Consider the following 16,748-nt stretch of genomic DNA (forward strand, 5'->3'; position numbering starts at 1 on the left):
TGGTTCTGCGCGCTCCCTCCGATCCCCCGGACCTTACGGAGTTGGAGGTAATTTGAGTCTTGGCGATTTCTGGCCAATGACCGCATTCTACGGGTGAGGGTTGAAAGGGGCTAAGACGCGCTTCTTTTCCAGCTCCCCAGGAGCGGGAGGGAAGGGCTTCATTTGTCTCCTGCGAGTGCGAGGAAAGGCACCTTTGCGCTGACCCTCTCGAGTCTACTTGTTCCTGGCCCCGTGGAGTTGGAGTTGGAGCATCACGCGCAAGTGGGCCGAGTGCTGCTGGCACCGCCGGGGGTTGCCTGGGGCGCTCGCTACCTCTCTCCTTCTTGCTCTGGAGAAGCCTCGTGTTGAAGCAGCTACCGCTACCGCTGCCGCTGCGGCGCAGGGCCATCGCCCTTCAGGACACAGCATGGCCAGCCAGCCCGGAGCAACCAAGACCATTTCCTGCGAGGTACATGGGTTGGGGGTAGAGGAGAATGGCATATGAAATGTGCGTGGGAACAGTGGCGGGGGGTGGGGGGGCATAGCTGGGTTAGGGGAAATTTAAGCTCGCCCATCTCCCCAGTCGTTTCTGCCTCTGATTGCAGCCACTCCTATACTCATCCCAGTTTCTCTGAGCTGCATTCACCAAGACATCATTTCTTCCACATTTCTTGCTGTGTCCCCCTCCCCCATCCTCCCGTCCCTTAGAAGAAAAAAAAAGCAAACCTCAAGCCCAAACCTTTTCAAAGCATTCTCATTTCCCAGCTACTATGGAGGTATGGAATAGAAGTCAGATTTTGTGACATCCTTGTTCGTCCACAAGGTGAAGTCTGTTGTGTTCCTAGCTCCTAGTTAAGCTTTCTGAAAGGAGGGTTTTTTTGTGGGGTGGAAGCGTGATGAATCTCTGAGGTGGCAGCTGGACACCCCGCAATGGTGCCCAAGCCTCTGCCGCTGTAAAATTTCCTCGCACCTGTCCGTTGCTTTTAGATTTGGGGCATTGCTCCTTGCTTCATGAGGCTCCCTTTTTTCTCTTCCTCCCCACCTTTTCTCCTTTTTTCCTACTGATGCTTGTCAGCCATTGATTTAAAGAACCTCTAAATCAACCATTTCCCTGGAAGGTCTCCTCCCAACCCCACCCCTGATGAGTAATAACCAATTCTATTTGATTTGAGAGTGCTGTTCCCTAAAACGTCTCCCCAAACATCTAATCTCTGTCCTTGTGTCCACATTCAAAGGTAGGTCTGTTATTGTGTATGCCTATTATTGATATGATTTCCTTGAGCCTACTTTGAAAACTATTGGCCTGGAGAAAACAGAAGAAATAAAAAAAGCCAGCATATCCCTTTCCCATCCTTTCTATTGTGTTCAAGTGTTTAAAAGACTGAGCTGTTTCCCAAGAGGATGCTGGTTAAATTAAGATCCTAATTGAAACCATTTATTCTGATATAAGTAACCAAACATTCTTTGCTGGTGAAACCCGACTTCAGTAGAGCAAAACTTTAAAATTTGTTAGTCCCACTGAAGCCAGAAGAAAAGCTAAAAAAATAATATAGGCTATCCTGGAGTGGCAAATGGTGGGGGTGTTTGTGTTAGCATGGTGTTTAGAGGCAATGGAAACATCACAATACTATGTAGAAATGAGAAGGAAAAGCAGTGTGCAAGATTTAATTTTGCTTTATGTTTCTAATAAATGGTGTTTTCTGATTTTTATGGTTCCTCCATTGTGCTGGGTTGTAGATATTATCTGAAAATTTTGTTTTGTCTTTAACTAATAGCATTCTGATTTCTTCTTTTAGGAATGTAATTCTGAATGTTCTTTAGGATGTAGTGGAACAGGAGAACCAAAGCAAATGGCAGGGACATTTAAGGTAAGATCCTTATAGAGGCTAGATGTCTGAAATATCATAGCATGCCCATTTTTTGAGATGCAAGCACATCTTTCCCTGTGCACTGAAGCAATAGTTTGGAGTTACCAACATATATAGATATAAACACTGTCATCCATTATTGGGTTTCAAAATTAAAATTTTATTCTGAGGAGTAATTTTAGAATAACTTTTATTCAAAATACTTGAAGTTATATTTCATGTTTTTATATTCTGCAATCAACATTTTTTTCTTTGGAAATAAAGTTAAAAAAAGATTTTGCCTGGTTACATAATGAATCAGAGTAAATTAACCCTTTCTAGCAGATAATCCAAGTCAAACACATTATGATTCTTAGATTTCAATTTTAGATAGTATTTAAAAAGCAAAACCATTAAAATTTTCTCCTTGCCCTCTATTTAAAGGCTTGTCTTATCTACTCAAATAAAGTGGTATTTTAATGACACTATCATATGTGGCCCCTTCTTTTAATTTGTTATCTCTTAATGCTAATTTCCTATTCAAGGATACCTCCAACATAGGGAGGACTGGGTTGGAAGAAAAGATAAAGCTCATTTCATTTTGTTCCTCATTAAGCAACTTTTAAAAAGAAAAACAAAGTGATCATGTATGGGATATTAATATTATCAAACTGATATTTGTAATATTAGTACTTGTAATCATTTGTGGTCCAGTAGATAGAGTGTTAGGCCTGGAGTGAGGAAGATGACTCTTCTAGAGATCAAATCCAGCCTCTGACACTTTGTAGTTGTGTGATCCTGGGTGAGCCATTTAATCTCATTTTCTGATTTCTTTTTTTTTGTAAAATGAGTTGAAGAAGGAAATGGCAAACCACTTAAGCATCTTTGCCAAGAAAACCCCAAAGGGGATCATGAAAAGTCAGACATGAGAAAAATGACTAAATGACAAATTTTGGCATTAACTGAATCTTAATTATTCAAGTCAATCTTGTTTCTCTCCTCTAGTTTCAATGAATAACTGAAATATGACAAGCCTCTGTAACCCCATATTATAGTAATAACAACAACAATAATAATGCTAACCATAATGTTACTCACTTAGGGAAGATCAACAAAAATCAGATTGTGTTAAATATGCCAAGTCTTAGATCCAGGACAGTTTGGGGAAGGAAAGTAAAAATGCTTCTGTGGAGCACAAATTCATGATGTATAGAATTGAAAAGTTAAAGGAAACCTTTGAGGTTACATAGTTCAAGTATCTAATTTTACAAATAAAGAAACTAGGATTCAGAGGAGTTAAGTACATGTTAGATAGAATTAAATTTAGTTCTATAAGACTTCAGACTCTTCTTCAGGTATTCTTTTCATCACACCAGTATTCTGTGTGGCCTTGTTGACATTCTCTCTGGATATATACAAATGTGTGTGTGCTTTTATATATATATATATGTATATATATAAAACACATAACACACAACAGTGTTTTCAATCTAGAGTAAATTTTCTGCCATGTGTTTTCCCCAGCACTTTCTTTTCATAGCATCTGATTACCCAACCATTCATGATGAAATAGTAAAAATTTTATTTCTTATATAGCCAGCTTTGCCAATATTTTCCCTGTGATTTCACAGTCCAGTCATTTTAGCATTCCAAATTTTTCCAGAAGCATATGGCAACAAGCATGTAGACTGTAATCTGAGCAAAGCATTTGAAGTATCTGAGATAGATTAATTATACAGTAGAAAGTATCTTATTACAACTACTTTGTACTAGGGAAGGAAATTTTAGCATGTTTGAGTTAGAAAAGGTGATCTGAGAGATAATCTAGTCCAACCTATTAATTTTCCAGATGATGAAAAGGAGACAGAGAAAAAATTGAAATGACTTGCTTGAGTTTAAATAACCAATAAGTGACACTCAGGATTTCAACTTTGGATTCCAATCCACTGTTCTTTTATGTACTGTAATGAATGAAATTCTCTGGATGGTGTATTTCTTAAATTTTAAACATTTATTAAAAGACTGTTCAAGAAAATATAACTACCCAGAAGACTCCCTCCAGTCTGAACAAATGCCAAAGTATGAAAGTGGTCCCCAAGAGAGGCAAAACCCTGAGCAGCTAGGCTGGAGAGCTGGATGAGGGAGGAACTTTATGTGGTCTAAGCCAATATAGATACCCCTTATGACATCATCATCCAGACTCTTCCCAGGACATCTCTGATTTGTAAATAGCCATAGAGGAAGTGGAATCGGAGACCTCAAACCCTTTTTGTCATTTACTTGTCAATTTTGTCGTTGCTTCATCATAGGAAGAGAAGTGTCCTAAGGTTGACAATAGACCCTGCCACATGCCTGGGTCACTGTAATCCAAAATGGCTACCTAGCAGGCTTCTAAATCAGGGTTTGATTTGCTGACTGCCTCTGCCTTTAATCTTGACATTCTTTGCAAAGCTCATAAAGAAAGAAGTACCCAGATTGGGGAGAAAAACTTCATTATTAATTTTTCACATTTCACATTAAAGTGTAGGAAGAAAAAAAGAGCATTTTGATTTTTAATAATACTAATAAAAAGAAAGAATTAGAACTGGAGAAGAACTAGAAATACATTTAATTGAATTGCCTTATCCTACAAGTGAGGAAACTGAAACCCAAAGGTTTGAACAACTTGCTTAAGGTTAGAAATAGCAAATAGCAAATAGCAAAACCTGGGTGTTCCAACTGAAAACCTAAGACAAAAATGATAGTACATCAGCCATCCTGGGTGCTCACTGGGTGTTTGATGGTTTATTGTTCAGTTTGGGACTGGGTCAGTCTGGGAGTTTCTTGATGGCAAGTTCCCAGGGGACAAAGGCAAATTTAGGCTTTTGTAAAATAAGGTGTCACCTTCCTTCTTTTCACTGTACCATATTAAAATTGACATTCAGTTTAAAAAAAGGAGGCAAATGATTGCTTACTGAAAACTTAAACATTATATTTCAAGAGTTTAAGTGACTTTGTTGGCCTTCAATTAATGTTATTTATTTACATTATTCAAATAATGTTATTATCAAAAGAATTTAACTCAATAATGTTAAATATTTATTTAGTTTTATTTTGTCATTAAACAGTTTTTCATTTGAGCTCTGATGATTCTATAGAATCTAATTTCTAAGACTTCTGGAGACTATGCAGATAGAGGGAATTGTGTTTTTTGACCAAATTCTAAAATCATATCTAGATCTCCCTCACCTTAGGAGTCAGGCTTTTAAGTCTTCACTGAAATGCCAACTCCCCAGGATAACTTCCTCCCTGTATTAAGGATCTTCTTCAGAAGTCATATGGTATTTTCCTTAACATGGATCTAATGAATACCTTTTGTACCAATATCTGGTTTTGTGTCTGGTCCCCAAAACCATGTAAACCAAATGCTGCAGCAACTGAACTTTTTTTTAATCTTTATATTCATTGCACCTAAAACAGTACCTTGCATCTAGCAGTTATTTAATAAATGTTTGTTGAATTGAGTGTAGGTCAATGAGCTATAGGAAAGTAGAGATTTATAAAACAGATATTTATTCCTAATTTCCAAATAGACTATTTTAATTATTTTCTTTCTAAAAGGAGTTGTCAAGTGTTCTTTTAAATAGCCTGGTTTCTAGGGATTTCAAAATGTGGTTTGATTTTTCTTTGACTTCTGATCCACATTAAAGTTGTAGAAGTTTACCTTGGGCCTATATGGTGTAATGGAAATGGTTCCGAATTTAATGTTAGGTCGAGTTTCCCAGTGCTGCTGTTAAAACAACCTCAGTCCTTTACACAAGAGTTTTAACTTTTCTGGCTCCCTGTGAATTAAAGGGATACCAGAATCCATGACTTTAATTTTAGACTCCTCTAAAATTCTGGGATTCTCTAGATAGCCTGAAGTATAAGGAAGATCAAACCCTGGGCTTGGAATCAACCTCACTCTAGCTTTGCGATTTGGGGCTAGCTACTTAACCTCTATTTGCCTCTTTCTTCATCTAGATAAGTGAGGCTGATAATAGTATACCCCTGTCTCCCAGGATAAAATGAAATATTTGTAAAGTTCTTTGTTAAACTTAAAGTGTTATATAAATGTTCACTATTCATATTTGAAAGAAAAAGCCCATGATTATGCACTACTCTAAGTTCCCCATTATTTATGAATGTTTTGAGCTGACAGTTATGCTATGGGAATGTAGACTGGATAGAGATTCATATTATCATAACAGAAACAACTTACATTTAGGGAATACTGTTAGGTTTACAAAGCAATTTCCTCATTGCTGACCTGTAGGGTAGGCTGGCAGTATTATTATCCCTACTTTACAAACTGCAGGAGAAGTGAATCTGACATATTTAATGATATTCATAATCTTAACTGAGCTTCATGGGAACTATGCATAGATGGTAAGCAGTACAAGTAAATGCATGCAATTAGAATTATTTTTACACAGCCAAACTAAGCATTTCTGGGCTCAGCTCTGTGGAAGGAAGAGGATAATAGGGCTGATTAAAATACTTCTCTGCTGTGCTTTAGTAGAGCAATCTTCCCAAAGGGGATGAATTCCCTTAACTCTTTCAGCTCTGGAAGACCATGGAAAGTATAAAGAAACAATCATCTCTAGCCCCTTTTTTTCAAATTCAGAGAGAAAGTGAGAAATTATATGAAGTGGGAAGCTGCTCTGAGTCCCCATTCTGGAACCCATTTAGTATAGATTTATTTGTTTTAATAAACAGACACCTGGTAAGTGGTTGGGCAGAAAGGTGTAGTTTCATTGGATGATAGATTGGACTACTTGGCTTGCATTTCAAAAAGTCTTTTATATCAAATTCAAACACAATGCCAGGTGGTAGGAAATCAGTCTGAAAATATTAATTCCTTTTGGGAATAGCAATTTTGATTGGGATAGGGGTGTGAGAAAGATATTCAATGGATGGCTATTTGGAATTATCCATTTGTCATTTTTAAAGTGTGCTACAATGGGGAGGTTGCATAGATAAAGAGAATAGCTTGTGAGTATTGGCCATGGGGATTGGAGAGTGTGAAAAAGGGAGATCTGGAAGGAATGGTTGCAAGAAGTGATTGTGAACTGGGGCAAAATGGGAAAGATTAGGATGTTTTCAAAGATAAATTTTGATGATCTGGCCTCTTAATACTCAAGGCTGAATACAGTTGTCTTGAATGCATATGCATTAAAGGTAGTTTGCTGAATAAATAAATGTTATCTAAAGTATCTTCTGTTGGAAGGAGAAAACCATATACCTTTTTTACAAATCTGAGGACTGTGGGGGAGGCAATTCATGACTTTTCCTTAAAGTTAAAAAAAAAACAACAAACAACCCTTACTTCTCTCTTAGAATCAATACTGTGTATTGGTTCCCAGGCTAAAGGTTCCTAATGGCAATGGAAGTTGAGTGAATCACCAGTCACACAGCTAGAAGTGTCTGAGATCAGATTTGAACCCAAGACCTCCCATCTCTAGCCCCAATTCACCAAGTCACCAGCTGCCCCCCTTTTAAAGCACAATCCTCAGAATTACAGAATCTTAGAGTTGGAAGGGACCTCAGAAGTCATCCAGTGCAACCTATAGGAGTAGGAATTTCTTCTCTAACTTCTCTGACAAGTAATCACATACCCAACAATTGAGGATTTTCAGTGATGAGGAACTCAATACATCCTAAGTCAAATAGTCAATAAACATTTATTAAATGCTTTTTTACTGTATGCTATGCACTATGCTAAGATTACAAAGAGAAGCAAAAACCATTCCCTGTTCTCAAAGAGCCAAATCTAATGTGGGATGCAGCATGCAAACAATATTGCATGAACAGGTTTATACAGGATAATTTGGAGATGATCAACTAAGAGAAGGCACTAGCCACGGTAAAAGAAATTGGGAAACACTTCTTGTTGAAGATAATATTTTAGCTGGGATCTGAAGGAAGGTGGGGAATCTAGGAGGCAGAGATGAATAGGGAGAGAATTCGGAGCATGGACATGTTTTTCATCAGCTTTTATTATTAGGATATTTTTTCTCATAATTGAGCTCTGAAATCTATCTTTCCACAGTTTCTACCCATTATCTTTAGTTTTGTCCTCTAGGGCCAAGTAGTAGAATAATTGAAATACTTCTCTCACCGGATAATCTGTCAGATACTTGAAGATAGCTATCGTGTTTCCCCTAAGTCTTGTCTTGTCAGAGCTTCACCATTTCCTTCAATAAACTCTCACATTTATATTCTCCCTTTACCTTCTGGATTGTTCTTCTCTTAATATGCTTTAGCTTGTCCATATCTTTCTTAAAATGTGATGTCTAGAACAGAACACAGTGTTTCCAATGTGGTCTGACAAGTACAAAGTACAGTGGAATGATTGTTTCTCTTGCTCAGGACATTATGCCCCAATGATGCAGTGTAAGATCCTATTAGTGTTAGGTGGCTGCCATGCCACACTGTTGACTCATATTGAATGTGCCTCCCTTTTTTATACCCTGTATTTTAACTATCCTATAAAGCCAGCTTTGGGAAATGGAAAGAGGAAAGGCAGTCTGTGTCTTAAAAGACCCCTGCAGGAGACCTAGAACTACCCTTCAGTTCCAGAAACTTAATCAATGAAAAATTGTCTTAAATTTGGGGGAAATGAGGTGATTAAAATAATCATTACTAGGTGCAAGGAAGATATAGCTATTTTATGTGGTTGGAGAAAAAGAGGGAGAAATCAATTAAAGATGAGACAGCATTCCTGGATGGATTATGATACTGTGGGACCTCTGGGTGTACAGAGGGCAGTATAAAGGCACTAAACACTGGAGAGAGACTAGGGCAGCTGTTTCTTGATTCTTATCTGATTATTACACTCCCCTCCCTCATCTGTTTTCTGATGGAAAGACAAGATTGCTTCTGTAATCCTAAACTGGAATTTCCTTCTCCATCTTCTACCACTGAAATAGTTATTCAGTTCTTTTTCTTTCTCACTATCTGCTACTTTCTGCTCTAGGAACTCATTCCATTGTGAAAATCCAGGTCAGATGACATCTTTGATTTAGCTTATAAACATAATGGAATATCCTTATATGTTAATTAATTTTTAAGCTGACATAACATGCTCTTGCTCCTCTCTGTCCTTACTTATGTCATTCTCTGTGCCTAGAAATCTCTGCTTCACTTCTTCATCCCCTTCATCTTTCCATTAATTTTTCAGGCATTGAAATATACCAATATAGTTACGATAAAGGTCTTTAATGGAGGCAGACAAGTTTTAACCTGGGAAGATACCCAGAGTATAGTGACTTCGATTTGGTGACCAGGAGCAGCCTAGATGCAATAGCTAGAGGCAAGAGTGATTAGAAAGATGCCTTAGGTTTGATTGCCTTCTTTAACTCAATCTTGGTGGGAAAGAGGCAAAATCCCAACAGATAATTCAGTCTTTTGTCTTTTGAATTCTTTAACACTAGCTAAGAATCTGAGAGTCAGAATGGAATTTCTTGAAAACAATGTAGTCACCATTTTAGAGCTGAAAGGAGACTATAAAATTCAACTATCTGTTGATTTTTTAAAAATTGAATTATAACTAATCTGAAGCATACATTTATAAAATCTCTCACAAATTCTTATCCTTCCTTTGCCCAAGGCTCTTTAGTACTTAAGAACTCACTGCTACCCAAAGTATCCCATGCCACTTTCAGATAGATCTAAGGAAATTTTTTTCAAATTTCTAATTTCTAAGCCCAGAGTTGCCTTTTTGGAACTTCTTGTTGCTTCTAACTTTATTCTCTGAACCAAGTAACAAAAAGTCTTAATTTTCTTCCATGTGACAATCATTCAAATATTTGAGGACAGTTTTCCCAAGTTTAGGTTTGAACATCAGCAGCCCCATAAAAGGAGATTTAAAATCTTTTCATAATCATGTTTGTCCTCTTTTGAATAATTTCCAGAGGGTTGGTATTGCAACCAAAGTGGGATACTCAAGAGTTCCAGTAAGATGGCTACATGAATTATGAACAAGTCCAGCTTGTCTTTATCATCTTAGAAGAACAACAGATATGTTAAAGAAAATAAAAGAATGACTCCTCTCAAAAGAGAAAAGACTTTTTTATAGGGAAAAATGAATAAGCAAAAAAGAGATCCCATTACAGTCAAATCAACAAGCATTTTTACTTCCTATGTGCTAAACCTATGTTGGTGAACTTATGGTACATGTACCAGAGTATGCTGGAGAGAGCTGTTCAGCAGTCCTCTGCCCAGCAGTCTAATGGGAGTGTTTTCTCCCTCCCCTGTCTGGAGTAAGGCAGGGAGGCTCACATGTGGCATGAGGGTTGCAATTTGGGCACTTGGTCTCTAAAAAGTTTGCCATCACTATGTTGGATTATTGTGATTATGGCAATAAAGGTCAGACTCTTCTCTCAGAATGCTCTCAAGGTGAGCGTTCCTATAGAGTGATAAAACATGTTTTCCCATAAATTTGAATAGGATATAGTTCTAACAGGTGAAGACAATGAGGAAGAATATTATAAGCCCAGGGATCAGACTGCAAAAAACAATCAGGGAGGTAAGATAGGGATAAAAATGTCAGGTATTGGGAGGAACAAGTAAGTTATGAGGACTGTAATCAGCCTGGAAGGGTAGATTGTAGTCAGACTGTGAAGAGCTTTTAAAATTCTAGTGTTAGGAACAGCTAGGTGGCTCAGTGGATTGAAAGCCAGGTTTAGATGCCAGAAGTCCTGGGTTCAAATTTGGTCTCAGGTACTTCTTAGTTGTGTGACCCTGGGCAAGTCAAGTAACTCATTGCCTAGTCCTTTTTGTTCTTCCTTGGAACCAATACACAGAATTGATTCTAAGATAGAAGGTATGGGTCTTAAAAAATTCAAGAGTATTTTAGCCTTGTGGCAATGGGGGAATATCAGTTTGGCTACTGTGTGGAAAATAGGTTAAAGGGTGAAGAGACAGATGTATAGAGCCTACTTAGGGCTCTAATTCAATGAGTCTAGTGGAAAATTGAAGAGGATTGGCGCTCTAGTCCCTGTAGTGTGAGTAGAAGGAAAAAATGCAAGAGATGTTGAGGAGGTGGATTTGATAGAATGCTGTGATATATCTAGGCATGGAGGCAGGACATGGTTGATGAACTTGAAGAAGGAAAGAATGGTAGGAAGAGAACCATAACAAATTAGTCACACAAAGGTCCAGAGAGGAGAGAATGTTCAGAAGTGGGGCTGCTCAGTAATATCACATGCTTCAGAGAGGTCCAGAAAAGACCTTGAATTTAGAAAGAGATCATTGGCAATCTTGGAGAGAGCTATTTCAGTGAAACTTTACTGACAAAGATATTGCAAATGAATGGGAGATAAAGTAGAGAGAAGTCTGGACAGCTTTTTATAGTAAATTAGATGTGAAAAAGAAGAAAGATTAAAAATTATTATAGTTTGAGGGGAAGATTGTCTTTTCTTTAAAGGTATGGGAGACCTGGACTGTAGGGAAAGAGCCAATAGGTAAGCAGGAGTCAGCCTTTGAGGGCGAGAGGAGGTGATCAAGACCTAGGGGAGAGAATGGAATCATGGGCACAAATAGAGGACCTCCCATTGGCAAAGATAAGGGCCACATCCTCTGAAACTACAGCTAAAGAGAAGAGAGTGTAGAAAGGATGCTGAAGTTCTTGGAAGTGTTGAATGGGGAAGGAGAGGGAACATGTGGCAGATGTCCCAAATTTTTTCAGTGAAGTGTGAGATGAGGTTTTCTACTGAGAGAGAGGATGAAGCGATAATGTTGGTGACTTGAAAAGAGTAGATTTGAAACAGTCACTGTTGAAACATAAGAAAAGAATAAGACAATGCCATCAAATATACCACTGGAAAAGAAAATAGACTTTTGTAAAAGAGTGGGCTTTTGTTATAGTAGTGTTAGTACAGAAGCTATTGCAAAAACTGGATTGCAAGTTGTCAGAAAGAGATTACACACACACACACACACACACACACACACACACACACACACCCCTTTGCTGTATGTTTTACAAGTATAGAAATAATCTTAAGTGTAAAAATCAGAGAATAGAGAATTACATCTCATATTTATGGACAGGAGATAGTGCCAGTAATGGCACAGAAAATATTATAAAAAGACAAAATATGCAGTTTCCATTACTTAATATTTAAAAAAACAACAACATTTCATTGATGTCTTTTATATATAGTTCTGTAGCCTAGCCTCCAACTCCAGAACTGAAGGGAGTTTGTAACAAAACCAATTAAGCAAAGCCAATCAATATTGTGACCTTGGCTGAGAATGTAACATTCTGACGTAGAATCTATGCCCTTCCGTTGAAGACAGGGAAAAGTAATATGTTTCATCATCTGTTCTTTGAGATCAACATCATTAAAAAATTATTAATAGTTTGGCTTTTTTTTTGCACACAGGAGCAACTTCTTATCCATTTACCATGGCTAAATTTGGGCATTATAATTACATGAGCTTAGTTTTATTCTTCATTTACATTATTGTGGCCATTATAAATAGTGACTTCCTGGCTTCACCAGAAAGACATTTGTCATTTTTTACAGAGTAGTAATGATGCATCAAGTTTAGGTGGTATTATTTAATTGTGTGGGAACAATGTACTTTGGTTTTAGTGGTGGTGAGGGTATTCCATGAGACACATATGCTATGTCAGAATGAAAAAAATCAGTAAAATCAGATGAGATTTTAGGTTCATTAGTGCAGCCAGTATTACATTCCTGAACAGAATGGGCCTAGATACACTTATAAAATTTTCTTTGACTTAAAAAATTTTTTGAACTTAACAATTAAAATGAACATTTCTATATGTGTAGGGAAACAGAGAAAAAAAGATTTGCATATGCAACTGTACATGTCTATTTTGTATCATTTGCTTTTATTCTAAAGTGTATAATAAATATAGCATATAACTTTCAAAGGTGCCTGACCCACTTGTCTTCATTTTCTTCTGATCTTCCTTTTGCTTTCTTCTGTATGTGTAAAAAAACTGTTGCAAAAATCCTTTTTTTGGGGGCAATGCCATTTCTAGTTCCTCCTTCTTCTCACCCATCTTTACATGAAAATAAGACAAATAAAACTCTTGTAATATATTCATAGGCAAATCAAATTCTCACCTTGATTATACCCCAAAATGTTTGTCCTATTTTGCATGAATTCATCTTGAGGTACATTAAAAAAATAATTTATCTCTACTGCTACTACCATCCATGTGAAACCTAGGAATTTACTTAGAATATATCAGTGCCCTTTCTAAGCCTTCAAACTCAGCAGCCTTCGAAAACTTCAAAAAAAATGGGTTTTAGATACACATTAAAGGATACAAAAAGGGATCATACCTGACCGAAAGCCAGCTGAGAATCCATTTCTCTTCAGAGATTTGTAGAAAGACTGTAACTTAATAATAGTAAATTTAGTAGGGCTCCAGCTAAGGTCAGGGAGAATTTTTTCCTATGCCTTGATGTTTTTCCAATGAATTACACTCTCAAAATGCTGCTTTTTCCAATGGCTCATCATCTCTGGGTGCTTTTTTAGTGCTTCTCAAGGCTTTTCAAGCCTCCTGTCTTCATTTTTTCCTGATTGTTTAATTCTCCTGCTTTGTTCTGTTTCTCAAAAACTTTATTTTGTTTGTCCCTACAAGCCACACATAAAGAGATCATTTCCCATTTTCTTGGTTAGCATCTCTTACTTATAAAACCTCACTGTAGGTGGCCTTTCCTCTAGTTATCTTCTACCCTGGGGGAAGGATTGGCTTTGTAATATGTAATTTATTTCCACTGATGATGCACTCATCAGAGGAAACTGTTAGCTGTTCTTTGTAAAGAGTCTTTATTTCATTGTGTAACAGACTACCTTCAGTCCCTCAGTGGTGATTTCCATGATATCTGATACATGAAGCCTAAAGTTACAGAATCATAGATTCATATATCTAAAGCCAAAAGGAAACTCAGAGGCAATGTGTCTAACCTCCTTATTTTTCAGATGAAGAAACTGAAGCTAGTTCTCTGATTTTTGCTGTTCATTTGTTTCAGTTGTGCCAGGACTCACTGGGGCTCCCTTTTCGGATTTTCTTGGCAAAGATATTGGAATGTTTTCCTATTTCCTTTTCTAGTTCATTTTATAGACAAGGAAACTGAGGCAAATAGGGTTAAATGATTTGCCCAGTCACAGAGTTAGTAAGGAGCCTAGATTTGAACTCTGGTTTTCCTGGCTCTAAGCCTGGCACTCTATCCACTGTGCCAACTTGCTGCTGAGAACCTAATTTATAGAGATTCTTCTGACTGACTCTTTCCCAGAGTATTAAAATGAAGAACTCAAAACATAGATAATGACTGAATTGGCAATGAACTGGTCTTGCCTCTTTCTCAGGAACCAACCTACTTTACCTGAGAACTGAATTTAAAGAGGACTATCAAATCTAAAGACCAAGAAGCCTACACCTAACCACCCTACCCTCTGGCTATTGTGTCTTGTCCAAGCTTCTGTGAACTCATCACCTGGCTCTTGCTTCCCCTCTTCCTAAAGACTATTTAATCACCCTTCTGTCTGTGTCTTATCTGAGGCTCCAAGTACCATGGTGCATGGTACTATACAGGAAACTAGATTGCAGTTTTTCTGACCATGATTAAAGATCCTTTATTATAACTACTTTGGTAATTGTTTTTTTTACATTATGACATTGACCAATACTATGATAATAGGTTCTAAAATTTCATACTTCAGATTTTCTTCATAAAAAGTATTAGAATATAATTGTTACCTCGGATCCACTGTTCAGCAGAGCTGGATACTCTGTACCTTTAATCCTCACTGTCACTACTACATGAACTTCTATGAATTTAGATCAAAAGAACCTAGTAAGATTTGCCACATGGTAATCGATTTCTCAGGGTCCTAGGCTATTTCTATACCTTGCCTTGCTGTTATTTCCCTACAACAGCATTGTGAATTCCAGTTCATGGAAGATCTACAACAAAATTTTCTTCTTAAGGCACCCAACTTTTGGATATTTATATTGTAAATATTAAAAAAAAAATTAGAGGCAGTTTGGTGACTTAGTGTATAGAGTGCTGGGCCTAGAGTCAGATAAGTTCAAATCTAACCTCAAACACTCACTAGTTGTATGACCCTAGGCAAGGCACTTAACCTTTATTTGCCTTAATCCACTGGAGAAGGAAATGGCAAACCACTTCATTATCTTTGCTAAGAAAATCCCATGGATTTCCACTCCCAGGAACTAAAAAGATAGAGTAAGGAGCTGGTTAAACTGTCTACAAACCACAAAAAAAAGAAGATAAAGGGAAGCAGGACTCCAGCCCAGAACACTGTGGAGGGACAGCAAGGAGGGCCAGTCTTGCTCTGGTAGGAGGGGAGAATGCCATCCACATGCTGGGGCAGAACTGAGGCAAGATCCAGTGCAAGTTGAGGGGGGAGGAATACAGCTCAACACCATACAACTGAGCTGGGAGAGGGCAGAACTCAACTGGGTCCAAGGCAAACTGCATCTGGACTGAACAGCTGGCCAGCCAGGCCACCTCTGAGGACCCAAGAGGCAGCCAAGCAGACCCCAGGCACCAGAATATAGACTAGGGTATCAACTAATGACAGTAACTACTCCCTTCCAGGAGTGAAGTAGAGCTTCAATACATAGGCAAGGTTGTGAAAAAGTCCCCCCCTCAAATGAGTAAAAGACAAAGAAAAAGCTTGAGCCTAGAAAGACCAAAATGCAGGTGTAGAAGAGGACAGCAATGCCAAAATGGAAATGTGGGAAGCCTCAAAGGAAAACATGAATGGATGTCAGGTGCAAAATGAACTCTTGGGAGAGCTCCAAAAGAGGATAAAAAACAAAAATAATAAGAGAGCTAAGAAAACCCCAAGTGGGGTCAAGAAGAGTTGGACATGACTAGAAAGACTGGACAACCACAGATCGAAGTAAAAGACTATCCAGTCAGGGGCAGCTAGATAACTCAGTGGATTGAGAGCCATACCTAGAGACAAGATCCTGGGTTGAAATCTAGTCTCAAGACACTTCCTAGTTGTATGACAATGGGCAAATCACTTAACCTCCATTGCATAGCTCTTACTACTCTTCTATCTTGGAACCAATACACAGTATTGACTTTTTTTTTTAATTTTAAACATTTATTAATATTCATTTTTAACATGGTTACATGATTCATGCTCCTACTTTCCCCTTCACTCCCCACATTCCCCCCACCCATGGCCGACACACATTTCCACTGGTTTTATCATGTGTCCTTGATCAAGACCTATTTCCAAATTGTTGGTAGTTGCATTGGTGTGGTAGTTTCAAGTCCACATCCTCAATCATGTCCACCCCAACCCATGCATTCAAGCAGCTGTTTTTCTTATATGTTTCCTCTCCTGCAGTCCTTCCTCTAGATGTGGGTAGCGTTCTTTACCATAAATCCCTCAGAATTGTCCTGGGTCTTTGTATTGCTGCTGGTACAGAGGTCCATTACATTCGATTTTACCATAGTATATCAGTCTCTGTGTACAATGTTCTTCTGGCTCTGCTCCTATTACTCTGCATCAGTTCCTGGAGGTCTTTCCAGTTCACCTGGAACTTCTCCAGTTTGTTATTCCTTTTAGCACAATAGTATTCCATCACCAGCATATACCACAATTTGTTCAGCCATTCCCCAATTGAAGGACATACCCTCCTTTTCCAGTTTTTTGCCACCACAAAAAAGCATAGCTATAAATATTTTCGTACAAGTCTGTTTATCTATGATCTCTTTGGGGTACAAACCCAACAATGGTGTGGCTGGATCAAAGGGCAGGCAGTCTTTTATAGCTCTTTGGGCATAGTTCCAAATTGCCAGCCAGAATGGTTGGATCAGTTCACAACTCCACCAGCAATGCATTAATGTCCCAATTTTGCCACATTCCCTC

At 38.0% G+C, this 16,748-nt stretch overlaps 1 protein-coding gene across 1 annotated transcript in view; it reads left to right on the forward strand.

Annotated features, from left to right (window-relative positions):
* Positions 1-406: 406 nt before the first annotated feature.
* BCAT1 (branched chain amino acid transaminase 1) overlaps positions 407-16,748 on the forward strand; it is a 71,088-nt gene continuing 54,746 nt past the window's right edge. Inside the window, exons 1-2 of the mRNA XM_044678456.1 lie at positions 407-448; positions 1,776-1,847. Coding sequence (XP_044534391.1) covers positions 407-448; positions 1,776-1,847 — 114 coding nt within the window. The remainder of the gene's footprint in view (positions 449-1,775; positions 1,848-16,748) is intronic.

Source organism: Gracilinanus agilis, chromosome 5, assembly GCF_016433145.1.
Source record: "Gracilinanus agilis isolate LMUSP501 chromosome 5, AgileGrace, whole genome shotgun sequence".
Classification (NCBI taxonomy): domain Eukaryota; kingdom Metazoa; phylum Chordata; class Mammalia; order Didelphimorphia; family Didelphidae; genus Gracilinanus; species Gracilinanus agilis.